The sequence below is a fragment of the Oryza glaberrima genome, chromosome 5 (genome assembly GCF_000147395.1).
Source record: "Oryza glaberrima chromosome 5, OglaRS2, whole genome shotgun sequence".
Classification (NCBI taxonomy): Eukaryota; Viridiplantae; Streptophyta; class Magnoliopsida; order Poales; family Poaceae; genus Oryza; species Oryza glaberrima.
The window spans coordinates 16,450,937-16,465,115 of NC_068330.1; the positions used below are offsets into that span (position 1 = coordinate 16,450,937).

The 14,179-nt window shown below is 47.3% G+C and overlaps 1 protein-coding gene across 1 annotated transcript; it reads right to left on the reverse strand.

Moving 5' to 3' along the window:
* Positions 1 to 12: 12 nt before the first annotated feature.
* Positions 13 to 8,602, reverse strand: LOC127773550 (xylan glycosyltransferase MUCI21-like). Its single transcript, XM_052299651.1, has 4 exons — positions 8,003 to 8,602; positions 7,763 to 7,888; positions 7,047 to 7,667; positions 13 to 1,204 (listed from the first exon to the last, which is right to left on the reverse strand). Exons 1-4 carry the CDS (start codon positions 8,259 to 8,261, stop codon positions 477 to 479), a joined length of 1,734 nt encoding a protein of 577 aa, XP_052155611.1. The 5' UTR covers positions 8,262 to 8,602; the 3' UTR covers positions 13 to 476.
* Between the last annotated feature and the right edge of the window lie 5,577 nt (positions 8,603 to 14,179).

The window sequence follows — 14,179 nt, forward strand, 5'->3', positions numbered from 1 at the left end:
TGACAGTTCATATATGATCTGTAAAGAGAGTCTGGATTCTATTGCACTTTGTTACAGAATGTTGTTCTTACATCAGGACACCCCAAAGAATGAACGAAAGAAGAAACAGAAGAATAAGAAAGAAGGAAAAAAGCTCTTGCAACTAGTAGTATAGACTAACAAAAGAAGATGATTTATGAGAACCCCTAACCATAAATTATTCTTCTCCCTCCTAGTAACAACACCGAACTGAAAACGAATGCACTGTGCACGGAGGCGATCCCTACCAATAAATCCAATTCTATTTACAGGATCTCCCTTTCTTTACCCTTCTTAATTATACTCCTCCCAAACCCCCCAACCAAAAACGAGCAGAAAAATGAAATGAAAAAAAAATAAACCGAGAAAAAAACATGGGCAAATTAACAGCTGTGATTGATTGATTGGTTGATTAATTAACACCTAATTGACGGAGAGCTTGGTTTAGCCAGCCACCCCTACCTCGCCGCGGTCGTCGTCGCCGCCGCCGAGGCGGCCTTGCCGCAGGCGGTGGCGTTCTTGAGGTGCAGCCTCGCCGACCGGAGCAGCTCGCCGAACCTCTTGATGTTCACGGTGACGTTCTGCCGGTCCATGTACACCTTCTTCATCTCCCACCACCCGCGGCTGCTGATCACGGAGGGGTCGCGAACGACGGTGCTGTTGACGCCGTACTCGGCGGCGAGCGAGCTCTCCTCGGGCGCCACCTTGTACTCGAGGTACCCGAGGCCGAGCTGCTGCGCCGGCTTGCCGTAGAACGCGTCGGCGGCCCAGTCGAGCCCCACGGGCACGATCTGGAGGAGCACCGACCCGGGCCGCATGAAGAGGAAGTGCGTCACCGCGGCGCCGTGCACGGCGACCATGGCGTCGGCGGAGGAGAGCGCGGCGTGGATGGCGGTCAGAGGGGTCTGGCGGCGCAGGTTCATGACGTGCGGCGCGAACCCGGCGCGGCGGCAGGCGGTGACGATGTGGGGCAGGTTGAGGAGGACGCGGTTCTGCTTCCGGATGAAGATGACCAGCTTCGGCTTGGCGACCTTCGCGTGGTCGTCCGGCCGGAGGCACGGCCGCGACGGTGGCGCCGCGAGCGCGAGTGGCACCGGCGGCTGCGCCGCCGCCGCCGCGGCGGTCGCCGACGGCGTCCGGCTGTACCCCTGGTGGAGCAGCGCCTGGAAGTCCTGGATGCCCTTGCCTGAAACCACGTGCAAGTACAACATTTTTAGAGTTTTTTGCATAGTTTTTACTGTACCATCAATATACTCCAAACAAGATTAATTGCATAGTTTTTGCATAATTCTGAGTAATCGCATGATACAATTTCACATTTTCAGTTGATCCATTCCAGTAATATATGACATGCACATGCGCATTTCAGGGAACCGAAATTTCAAAAGCTTCAGAAAATTCAGAAAAATATTGAATTTAAATTTTTAGAATGTTTTTTTTTTGCTAATCTAATAAGTTCACAAAGATTCGAAATTTTCATCTATAATCACATCCTCCTAGAACCCATTGGTAAACCCGAAATTTCTAAAATTTCAGTCCAGAATTCTGAGCCTCACTATTCCTTGTACAGCTTATCCTGTGTAGTACGAAAGCAGTTTTACGAGTGTCTCCAAACACCAATCATCGGTTGGTCGCCTGTGGAAAACAGCATCCAACGACGGTCCGGCGATCCAGCGGCGCAACTGCGGAATGGTCCCGTCAATGGCGTCTGCTCTTCCCACCCATATTGACCAAACTGATCAGTGATCACTCGATGGCTTTACCCAAACGAGGACAAACAAACAGGGGGCAGCAGCTAGCTACTACTCGCTCTCTCACTTGGCCAGCCAGCCAGCTAGCTCCACGCTAGCCACGCCTTTGCGTGCGTGCCCGGCTAGCTCAGCTAGCTAGCCTCCGGCGACGACCAACAACCATCGTGAACCTAAAGCTACCACCAACCTGCACGACGATGGCTGGGTCCATGGCACTTGATCCAACTGCTCTCCAGGGCTTTCTCTGCTCCATTGCACTGTACATCACATTGTACCGCCTGACCAGGCTAGATCTGGGCGTGACAGCTTGATCAAAGTTGCTTCACATCGCAGCCTCTCCGGCCATGGAAACTGATCTGGTGGTAGCTAGGCTGGTTACTGGTATACTTTAGTGGTTTGGTGTACTACGATCGTAGTCTTTGTACACAATTCCTAAAGACCTTCCTGCTCCCCTCAAATGTTTCTGTCCAATTCTTGAAGGCTGGGACTTGTAACGAACCTTAAAGTTCAGGAGGAGCATAAAAAAATCTGATAAATATACCTAAGTACATTGTTTTTTTTCTTTTTATGTCAACTCTAGTTTCTTTCTAGGATGGTAGTAATTCACTCAGCACACTACAAACCAACCAAATGTGTTTTACTGTCTCGACTAGTTTGTACTATTTCATTTTCAGTATGCACCAATGGCCGACCAATCATGTGCCTAAGAATAGCACTAGCATGAATCTCGCAAGCACTGAAGATTCGGCAACCAGCTGAATATCAACGTGGAAAAGACTAATGGGACTTACCTCATACTAGTACTTTGATACTTTCATGGTTATCAATGCATATCAGGCTAACACTAATTAAGCAAGCGAAAGGGAAACATTGAGATCCAAACAGAAAACCTACGGATATAAACTGTGCAATCCATTATCTAAAAAAAAAAAAAAACTGTGCAATCATTTTTATACCCTAAAATGTGTCCACCAAACTGTACCGACTCAAACCCACCGACACCCTGGCCATAACTTTGCACCTGCTTTAAACCCATTATTATCATTACTGCTCTTTTTTCACTCAGCTCAACCCTCTGATCAATGATCATGACTTCTTTTCCCTTCTTTTCTTAGAGCTTTTAAATTTTCCTTTTGAGGGCTTTTCTTTTGGTAGTCCAATGACCTTTCAGTGGTAATCACAAGCTCTCAGGCTCTCAGCTCTCCTTTCATTAAAGAGTTCCAACCCTTAGGTCAATCACGAACCTTTGCTTTGGGGTTCCCAGTTATTAAATCGACTCGATTTTTACTTCAGATCACATGGACTTTATCAATTCAACTATATGCGCTACTTTAGCCAGCTTTGCCTTGTGTTGTGACTATAGCTTGTGGTGTATTTCGTTTTTTTATATATCTCTGAGATTAGTATCAAAGGTTGAATTTTTCAAGCTCAAAATAATCTGAGTGCACGATCCTATGCATCCTATTGACTAATTCCATATAACTACACATGGTAAACCCCCACCACCAAATCAGATATTGCCTAGTGTACCATCGTTTTAACTTTACTGTTACTAGGGGATATGCAAATCCATTTGCCACTAGTCCATAATACTACTATCACAGTATCACTGTGCACTCCTGAAAACTCACGTGACATCTGCTGCTACAGTTCTAGATACGGGTATCTTGCGCTAGTAAAATACACCAGTCTACGGCATGTGAGTATGTGACACGAGCAAGTGTCACAGTAGACGGCATCCCGAGACAGAATAGCACAGTACAATCCAGAAAACCAGACGTTCTTTCTACCATGCAAGCTGTGCACTATTGTTTGGAAGACATTTTTTAATAAGTCGACGCAATCACAAATAATTTTAAGAGTTAAGACGAGATTTTTACACTCTAGTACTTTTATAGAGGTTCAAAAGTCAAAACTACTGGACCTCAAGGGGCTCAAGAAAAGTGACCGGGGGCCCACGCATCAGCGAGATCAACAAAAGGCATGCCATTACATTACACGAGCAGCTAGCTACCTTAAACAAGGTCCACACACCAATGTGACCTGTCCTACACAAAACGTCATCCCACGGACCAGATGCATCATCACATACCCAACGCTGATGGGCGAAACAAAGGATGATGCATCCGGAGGCCGTTTGCCTTTGTGGCGGTTTTTGGTTAGCTAACCGCCCAAATTCTCTCTCTCTACTACACACCTCTCTCTCCTTGCATCAGAGCGTGGCATATGGTCCCAGCAAGATATATAGGTCACCATCCCCTCCATGCCAAGCTCAGCAGAAGCGATCGAAACACATCGCAGCAGGCACGTAGAAATAGAGGCCTGTTTGATGCCACTCTTGACAGTAATGTGTTACCAGCCGGGGTGATGCCCATCTCTCCGAGCAACTAGTACTACATAGCATCACCTCGAATGAATTGCTGGTACTCCAAACAACAACTAATCCCACTCAGATGATTAGGACACCACGGCATTCTATATGCATGGTCGTTACAGACTACAGAGAGTGAGAGAGAGAGCCACACCAGCAAAGGGCCGGCGCCTCCGAGTCCCTACATGTCCCAGTCAAGCCCAAAGTTTTTGACATATCTCCTTATCACTTTATGAAAGGCTCCTCTTCTCTATTGTTTTATGAAAGAAAAAAGAGCTGAAATTTATGATGGAGAATATATGCTGTGGATTCCCACGCAACTAGAGCCATTGTTAGGCATGGACAAACGTTGGTTTTCATACTTAAAAAGTGTTCACTATACGATTGTCCACTGGTTTCCTAGCAAAGATATTATTATCCATCATAATCAGATATACGACTTATGGACACAAAATGCAGGAGACTATATGCATATCATTTCCGTGCTCTTCAGCTAGATGTTGCGTGCAATCTTGTACTACTAAAAAACGAAAATTTCGAATTAATGGCTACTCTATCTTCACGAGGCTGTAGCACACTAGCACAGGGCTTAGGAGCAGCAAATTGAAGGCAAGGATTCTAGTGAGTTCCAATCACAAAGTGATGGAGAAAAAGAAAGAGATGCCGTTGCTGTACCGGGCTCTCATGCTATGGACTGTGTAGCTTCACTACAACTGACAGACAAACATATAAAAGACTGGGGATCCTAACCCTGGACAGCTATTCAAAGAAGGGGCAACATAAGGACGTACTGTAGTTTTAAACAAATTAAACTGTGTAACATCAACACAGCGCATCACGATTAACGAATGCCCTGTCCATTTCTATATCTTAATCCTCACTTTGATTAACAAAAACCACACGCGCCTAGGGAGGGGACCCAGTTGTAATTTTCTGAGATTTTAGGAAGTACGGCTTGCCTCCGACATGTAACGGAGGCAAGCCGATTCTCTGAACACAGACACGCCTCGCCCCTACATGCTTGGTCGATCAAAACAATTCCACGCACATGCAGATGCAGCATCTCCGGTTCTATTCTTGCTAACCCAGGCTTAACCAATATACTAATCTCGCCTCTGCAGGAGTAACGTGCTGTAAATGGTGTGATTTACAATGCCGGGGGGACACTGTAGTTTACTGCGGCGAGCCCAAGATCTGCTACAGTAACGGTGGCTGGGATTATCTTATATTCTTTATTTATTAGATGCGGTACATGGATTTCATTGGGCTATAAATGGAAGAACACACTATAATAACTCGGGTCGGCCAGATTAATTGGACTGTGCAACCAACTCTATGTGAAGCTGGACGTGGAGTGGATGGAGGTAGGTACACTGCTGCTGTGGAGCCCCTCTTGCGTTTCCTACCCCCATAAATAAACGATGCCCAAATCTGACATAAAGTATTTCAAATCTCAGTTGGACTACTTAATTGAGATTCAACTTCTCCCTCATTCCGATTAGCATAGCCATTTTCAAAATTCAAATCAAGGTACTCTTCTAACACCACCAACTAAACCAAGGTGGTGATACACATTACTGCTTGATGAGCAGAATTGGTAAGGAAACGAATCAAAAATAAACGAATCAATAAAAAATAAACGAACCAAATCAACTCTGCTGTGTTTAGTTCACGCTAAAATTAGAAGTTTGGTTGAAATTGGAACGATGTGACGAAAAAATTGAAAGTTTGTGTGTATGAAAGTTTTGATATGATGGAAAAGTTGGAAGTTTGGAACTAAACAAGGCAATTAAGTTCCAAATTATAAATTCTGGCTTTGGTTTATAAGGAAACGGTCAAAAATCATTTTGTTCCCAAGGAGGCCCTAATTTCCGAGCAAGCACAAAAACGGCGGGGGACACGAGCACGTTGAGCAGCGGTGGTGGAGGCGCCGATTGGCTGGCCGATGCGACCACCGGCGTCCGTCTCGCACCCCCGCATTTGTGAGGAACAAACCCGCTTTTCCCCGCAGCGCTTTCGCAAAAGCCATCTTTTCTTGCCAATCCACTCGCTCACCCATCCGTCCATCCATCCACCGCGGCGTATTATAATCTGCGCCATTATCTCGCCCGCGCCTCATGATCGCCGCAAGATTCCCCTAGCAAACACAAACCCAACCCAACCCACCATCGCTAGCTCCTCCTCCGCTTTCTTTTTCTCCCCCAACCAAACCACCCACTCGCCGCACACGCACAGGTGACAAAGCCCACACTGCCAATGCCGTTTTAATACTGGCGAGACGCCGGGCACGCGCGCGCGCGCGGCGGATGACGAAACGCACCGGCACAGGAAGGATGGCGTCGCGTGCAATCCACTGTACCACCCTGCTCTGCGAACCTACTAGCCGTAACAGCAAACTGTACTACCGACTTGTAGGGGTAAAAAAAAACGAAATGGTAACAAGGCAAATTAACTGATCGCTGCAAATTAATTAGCCCCTGCCACGACAAAACGGGGAGTAAATTAACTGTAGCAGTAACTAGTAGTATAGGCGAGCACGATGCCTCGATGCGTAGGAACGAATGATTTCTCCGACCAGCATTAGCACGGATCTCGAATTCTCGATCACGGCGAGAGAGGAGATCAGCGTGAATTCATTCTCGCACGCCTTTTCACCGCATCGCCATCGCTACGCTACTCCCCCTCTTCTCAAGCAAGCTTGCTGCTGCATCAACCACCACCACAGGTGGATCCCGAAATTCTAACGGAAAAACTACTAGTAACCGGAATCGTGGGATGAAATTGGAATTGTGGTGGGGGACAATCCTAACGAACCAAGAACCAAATGGACGTCGCAACAGCAAAGCGATTCAACGAATGTGGAAATGGAATTGCGAAGGGTGGGGATTTGGGGGGGGAGGGCGTACCGTTGGGCATGAGCTTGGGGTCGACGACGAGCTCGCCGTGGATGCGGAGGCCGACGATCATCTCGGAGAAGCAGTGGACGCGGCGGTCGTAGCGGAAGTCGACCACCTTGTAGTTGGTGAGGCGCTCGAGGACGGCGCCGTAGCGGCCCAGCCACCAGTAGTGGTACTCGAGGACGACGAACACCACCTCGCCGGCGAACCGCTGCGCCGTGATGAACAGCGGGATCAGCCCGTCGCTGAACTCATGGTACACGTTCCCGGTGTACCCGCCCGTCGAGAACACCACCGCCGGCACGCCCGGCGGGTGCCGCACGTCGCACCGCCGCCGCAGGCTGTCCTTGCCGGTGTCGCCGGCGGTGGTGCCGTTGCTGCCGCTGCCGGCGTCGACCACCGGCACGATGGTGACCTCGTCGATGGTGCTCATGATGCTGCCCTCGAACTTGCGGGTGTACGGCCGCACCTTCTCCGGCGCGCTGCCGCGGGGGGCGTTGTACAGGAGCACCGACGAGGTGGACGGGTCCGTGCGCACGTCGCCGCGGAGGTAGCACACGTCGCTCCGGTAGTGGCTCCGGTCGCAGCACAGCGCGCTCTCCGCCGCCGCCTGCCCGCCGCCCGCCTCACCTGCGCACCACCCGATTAGCACACCATCCCCAAACCGCCAATGAATCAACAGCAATCAATCCAGCTGAGCAAAAGCGATTAGCTCCTCTCCTCACCGTTGATGAGCGCCGAGCAGGGGAGCGACGCCGGAGAGCGAGTCTCCTCGCGGGCCTCGAGGTTGTTCTGGTTCGACGGCAGGTGCGTCTTGAACGCCTCCACATCCTCCCGCCGCTCCACGCGCTCTGCGAAGCACAAGAATCACCGCCATTAAAGGACACCGAAATCGGTTGGGGGGGCGAAGCAATCAACCCAGAAGCCGACGGCGGGCGCGGCGGCGGCGGTGGGTGGGGGAGTACCTGAATCGGCGGTGGAGACGACGAGGGAGGAGCTGGGGATGCGGACGACGGTGAAGATGCTGTACACGGTGAGCACGAGCAGCGGCACGATGCGGCACACATACCTGCTCCTCCCACCGCCGCCGCCGCCGCCGCCTCCCCACAGCTTCTTGTGCGGCGGCGACGGCGGCGGGGACCTCCGGATCCACGACGAGCTCCGCGACACGGGAGGCTTGGCGCTGTGCTGATAGTGATGCTGATGCGACGACGCCTGCTGCATCCTCTCTCTCTCGCTCTCTATCTCTCACCGCCGCATGCTACGCCGCCCACAGCTCACAAACCTCACCGGCAAGGCCACAAATCGAGCTGCCGGATAGATATATACACCGCGAGTGCGCGCGAGGCTAGGCGGGTGAATGGCGGAGGAGTGGGGGAGGAGGGATTCGAGCAATCGAGCTAGTAGTAGTAATGGCTCGTCACGATCAGAGGTGCAGGAGAAGGGGGAGAGTTGAGGAGGGGAGGTGGGAAGAAGAAGAAGAGGAAAATGAATGAGGAGAAGGGACAAGGCCGGGCTCGGTCGGGAGGAATCACATGGAGGACAAAGGGAAACGGGGGCGAATTTGATGACGCTCACTGCTACTGTACTAATTATGTGCGCGCCCGCCCGCGGGTGCTAATCGCGATTCTCCCACTGATCCCCTCTTTTCTTCAGTACCTTCTTCTGGGCTGTCAGCAGCTAATCCGCACTATTGGCGCACACACTGGCGGTCAAAATCGATCGTAGTAGTATGCCGCATGTGTTCAAAATGGGGGTACTGCCAATGTGTTATGAGAAACCTTGTGGCGTTGGGGCTCATGTTTCATTGTGGAATTATTTTTGTACTGGGCTCAATATTTATTTTTCTTATAGTAGCATAGTAATGATATGTCTCTGAACTTATAGTGCCATTTATAGTTTTGAGATGTGGTAACTGATTACACCAACGAATCAACGATATCAGTATTCAGGGTATGTACAAAGATAGAGACTAGTAGGGGCTCTCATATATTCCGCGTCAAAAAAAACATCACCTCTACAAAGATCCATCTCTTGAGTTGACTCTACATTATACATGCTAATTGATATATTTAATCTGAAGTTGCGTATCTTCATGAAGATGGATTGTACAACGCCGTCTCTCTTCTTGTCTCGTTCTTTTCGCTAGATGAGCCGTTGTTGCGCCGTTGTCACATGAAGCATCGATGTTACCCTGCTCTCATTTCTATATCATCCACGTAAGCAAAATTGCTTAATTGAAATCAGAGAGAGACGGTTAACAATGGTCTTTGTACATGCCCTCACAAATGAGTAAGAGTTGTGATATGCCTTATGGGCTATTAATTGTATCCATACAACTTGTCTAATACGTGAATATATAGAATGTCTTTTGTGACATGATTTTCTTGTTGTTTTGGAATTTTTTTTATAAATGATATCTACACGGCTATAGTAATGCCATTATTCACAAAGCTTCAAGTTTTAGATGACCATGTTAAGTACTCCTAACTAGATGTTATGATAACTCAATAGCTATAAATACTACTTACGACATATATAATACTTAGATGGTTAAATAGATGTTTCAAGAAAGAGTACATTAAAACATTTGATTAAGAACCACAGTTTCTAATGGATTGGAATATTTTGAGTCCTAATGAGCATACAATTTGCTTTATCTAGATGATCATGTCGCTTGGTGGCAAGTTGCTCAAAAATCTTCAATGTGGCAAGTGACAACAAATCAAAAGAATAGTTCATGTCACCCCTAAATATTAATTCTTGTAACACACTATACATGGCTAAATGGTTTTATAACAAATTGCACGTCATCTTAGCATCTGCTGGCAACCTTATTATTTGGTAAGCTTGGATATATAGTAGGTTTGTTCATCTTAAATTAGAATGAACCCGTTGGAAAACTAACCATAGGCGCCTTGCGAGCTTGCCCGATCAACTTATACAATCAAATGCTAATAATGGGTTAGAATACAATAAATGAGCTTTCCTGAATGGGGTATCTTCACAACCACTTGAGATCCGTAATGACATGATCTGCACAACACAGAGAGTTATATTGTCTTGGAGATTCTAAATTAAGTGCTTACCGTCTGACCTAGTACATTTGTAAATACGATTACTACTTCCTCTGTTTGATATATATTCGTCTTTTTTTTCTTTAAAAAGTACAGACGCAGACGCTCATAATACACGAACACTTATCCTTATGAGCATAAACACATGTATCATAATCTTAAGAATGATAAAATCATCACAGGCGCCTAACAATTGACGGTATGTCACCAACCACTGAAAGAATAATTAGTTGTAAATATGAGCACCCCTGCCAAGCCTAGTATTTAACCTGATGGGTAGGTTCCACCACAAGTAATCTAACCAGTTGAGAGCTATGTCCACTTCACACTGAACGTGCAGAGATGTAGCCTAGAGAGGGGGGGGGGGTAAATAGGCTTTCCTGAAATTTTCTCAACAATTGCAACAGTTAAATTAACAGGGCCCGGAACCTCCTGGTGATGAACATCGGAATTTCCGGGCAGGATGAGTAGCCCGGAACTTCCGGAGTTCTTGAGCCAGGAACTTCTGGGCAGCTGAGATAAATTAAAACTGAGATGAAAAACATGTCCTAGCAAGAGAAGTTTAGGCACAAAGAGGAACAAGATGAAGATCGCAGAATATCAGCAGATTCACACAAAGATCATGCACAAGAGAGACAAAGACGATTTTTTCCCGAAGTTCGGATCACACGAATCCTACTCTCCGTTGAGGTGCTCCAAAGAGCCGGGTCTCGATTAACCCCTTGCCTCACTTATGCAAAGATCCCAGAAGAGGTCCACAGCCTTCAACTCAACACTTCTAGGTCATTTTCTAGAATTGAGTGACCACCAAGATCCAACTCAGAATTTCTTCTAGAAAAGACCACAAGTGCAAGTTGCTCTACCTAGGACAACCTCTGAAAACTCAGCACAAGAATCTTTACTCACTTACCTCGTTTCCTTGCGGAGGTGAGGAAAACATTCCCAAACTTTCCCAGGACATGCACAAGATCTTTGGAAGCTCACGGGCGACACCTAACCGTCTAGGAGAAGATCTCCAAGAGTAATAAGCCCAAGTGACAGCCCACAAGATATCCAAAGTGCTCAATCAAACCTAATCTTCAAGCCATCTCCAAAACACTCCTACACTCTCATCTAATCTCACAATCTCACAAGATAGGCTCTAGATTTGAGTGGAGAAAGCAAAGGAAGCTTGGGGGTGGCTAGAAAACCCTAGAACATGAATGAACAGAAGTGGAATCGCCAAAAGGTGACCTGAGGACGAAATCCATATATATAACGGCTAGGTGACGTCATCTAGCCGTTACTCACAAGTTTGAACTGGAAACCTGCTAGGAGGTTCCGGGCAAAAGTGCCAGGAACTTCCGGGCAGCACTTAGGAAATTTTTGCAAATAAACGGTGCCCGGAAGTTCCGGCTAGAACCTCCGGGTAGCCCTCTCTGTCCCGGGGAGAAAATCATTTTTTCAAAAATGATTCCAAAAATCTTTTGACTCATGGATAAGACTAAGAGCACTTTGTATACCCTAGAACCACACTTGAAACCTCTCTTAATAGTACGGTTTTTCCTAAACTCAATTTCGAAAGTGAAAAAACTAGTCTAATCACCTTCGATGATTTTTGCACTTAGGAACATTCGAATTGGGGGGGGTCTCCTTGCATTCTTAGCCATCACAACTCGCTTTGGGACTAAACTCCTGTGAATAAACTTGATAAATACGTTAGTCCCCTTTAACCACCTTGTCATTAATCACCAAAACCCACTAGGGGTTTAAGTGCATCTTCACACACATGTTCGCTTTTGAACTACTATATCATTTTGCCTGCCTTGCCTTTTATTTTTCTTTTCCATAAATATAATGGGAGTATCTATAAAACATTCAACATTTTTTAATGAATGTTTTAATTATAACTATATTATATTTGGGGTATAATTACATTGTATCTATAATATAGTTACAACTTAACTTATATATGCACAAATATAATTGGATAAAACAAATGGTGTGGACGATTAGCAAGCAAGCATGCAGCCACCAGTGTAGGCATTCGACTCTTGGCTTCAGCATGCGTGTGTAATTTTTCCCATCCTGTGCAAATCTCGAGGCGATCCGAAGATCAGAAAATTCAAAAGTTTTGAGCAGAAAAAACCGTCCAATGTTTTTTTAAGCCATTCCGAATTACAATTAGCAGAGACACATTGTAAGATGAATTAGTTACAGTCAGCATATAACAGGCAATTCTATACATAAATCAGTTCTATACATATCACAGTATCACTATTTTTAGCCTCAATACCATTGCCGATCGCACGCTAGCAGCTTAGCCGCACGGCGCTTCATCTTGCCAAATAAGCAACCATCTCACTCCTCCTAACCGTTTTTCCCAATTTCCCACTAGCTTTTCTACTCCACAAATCTGCGTGACAGCGACCGTACGTGCACGTTACACTTCCGTGGCGCGACTCGACCCGCCCCCGCCGCCGCCGCTGCACACCCTGCACCGCGGCCGCTCGGTCCAAACCTAAGCACAACTCTGTCGAGACTCGAGAGGGAACGGGTGAATCGATCTGAACGGGTCGCATCGCATCCCGCGATGTACGCTGGCGACGCGCACCATACTCCATCCCACTCCGCCGCCCGCACGGCTGCTTCTCCCCCTCCCGTGCGCGACCGCGACCGCGAGAGCCCAAGAAAGGAATAGCTAGCGCGCGCCAGGTAGTTTGCCGCGCGGGGTGGAAATGCTTGGATTTCTCCGTGCGGTTTCCTTTTCCTCCCCGAGGGGTGGGACGGATCGGGAATAGTATTATCGTACGTCGCCGCCCACCCACCACGCGTGCGTGCGTGAGCCTGCGTACATGCTCTCCACGAACGCAGGGGATATCGCGAGAGACGTGGAGGAGATCGAGTAGTAAGGAGACCGAATCGATGGGAGAGATCGGTAATCGGAGGAGGAGGACAGAATAATTAACCGGTGTGTGCTAGAGATTATGGAGTCCGACACAGATTAGCACTCCACTGCTAACTAAGAAAAAGAAATGATTGATTATTGAGAGTGGATGAATGGGCAGGCAGGGATAGATTATTATACAAGTATTTTGTTGGCCGAACTAGAGGGAACCAGGTGGTGTTTGGATCCAGACACTAAACTGTAGTCACTATAACATCGGATGTTTAACGCTAATTCGAAGTATTAAATATAGACTAATTACAAAACTAATTGATAAATAAGAGCTAATTTGTTAGATAAATTTTTTAAGCTTAATTAATCTATGATTAGCATAGGTTTACTCTAACATCATATAGACTAATCATGAATTAATTAGGTTTAATAAATCCATCTCGTAAATTAGTCTAGAGTTATGAAATAGGTTTTATCATTAGTTTACGTTTAATATTTTTAATTAGTATATAAATATCCGACGTCATAGTTTTAGTCCCTAGTGGTCTTAGATTCTTGGGGTCGGAGTCGGAGGGTTAGTGAGTGGAAATGACGCCATTAGCTGGTCGAAAATAATAGTGGAAAAACGCCGCCCGTGCCGGCGTTGTCATAGGTTTCGTGTATAGCGCCCGGGGGAATTATTTTCTTCTTCTTTTCGTTCAGGACCGCTTGGTTTTGTTTCTTCTGATGAGGATCGGAGTTCGTGTGCATCGCTCCTTCTGGAGAGATGTCGTGAGCTATCCGGCCTGTGTGTTTCCAGAGAACACATGGTTCAATGACAACATGACAACAGCACGGGGTGAAATCGCGGTGAAGTCATGGTCCTGTACGCCGGTGGGCTGATGTGTAAAACATGGAAAAGTTCTCCAGAAAAAATGAAAACGTCGGTGACGTCTACGCAGACTTAACTCTGCAGGGCAGTACGGTGTTGCTGATGCTGCTGCTGCTACGGAAGCTGTGGATCTCCTAGTTACGCCAGCCACCGTTGCCATCATCCACAGTGCTAGTGGTACATTTTGTACTCTCTCCTCGTAGTAGTAGCATGTAGCAGCAATAGCCACGGGTACTGCACGCGGCGTCACGGACGGTGGATCGAATCGACCGAGCGGCTGGTGGTGGCGGGGGCACGGAAACTACTGCAGCGACGC

Bases quoted from the DNA above. Each gene is read 5' to 3' on its own strand.
- LOC127773550 (XM_052299651.1), bottom strand. From the start codon at position 8,261: ATGCAGCAGGCGTCGTCGCATCAGCATCACTATCAGCACAGCGCCAAG. The intron at 7,889-8,002 runs GTACTCCCCCAC...TGTGCTTCGCAG, and splicing joins CGTCTCCACCGCCGATTCAG to AGCGCGTGGAGCGGCGGGAG. The intron at 7,668-7,762 runs GTGAGGAGAGGA...GGTGGTGCGCAG, and splicing joins CTGCTCGGCGCTCATCAACG to GTGAGGCGGGCGGCGGGCAG.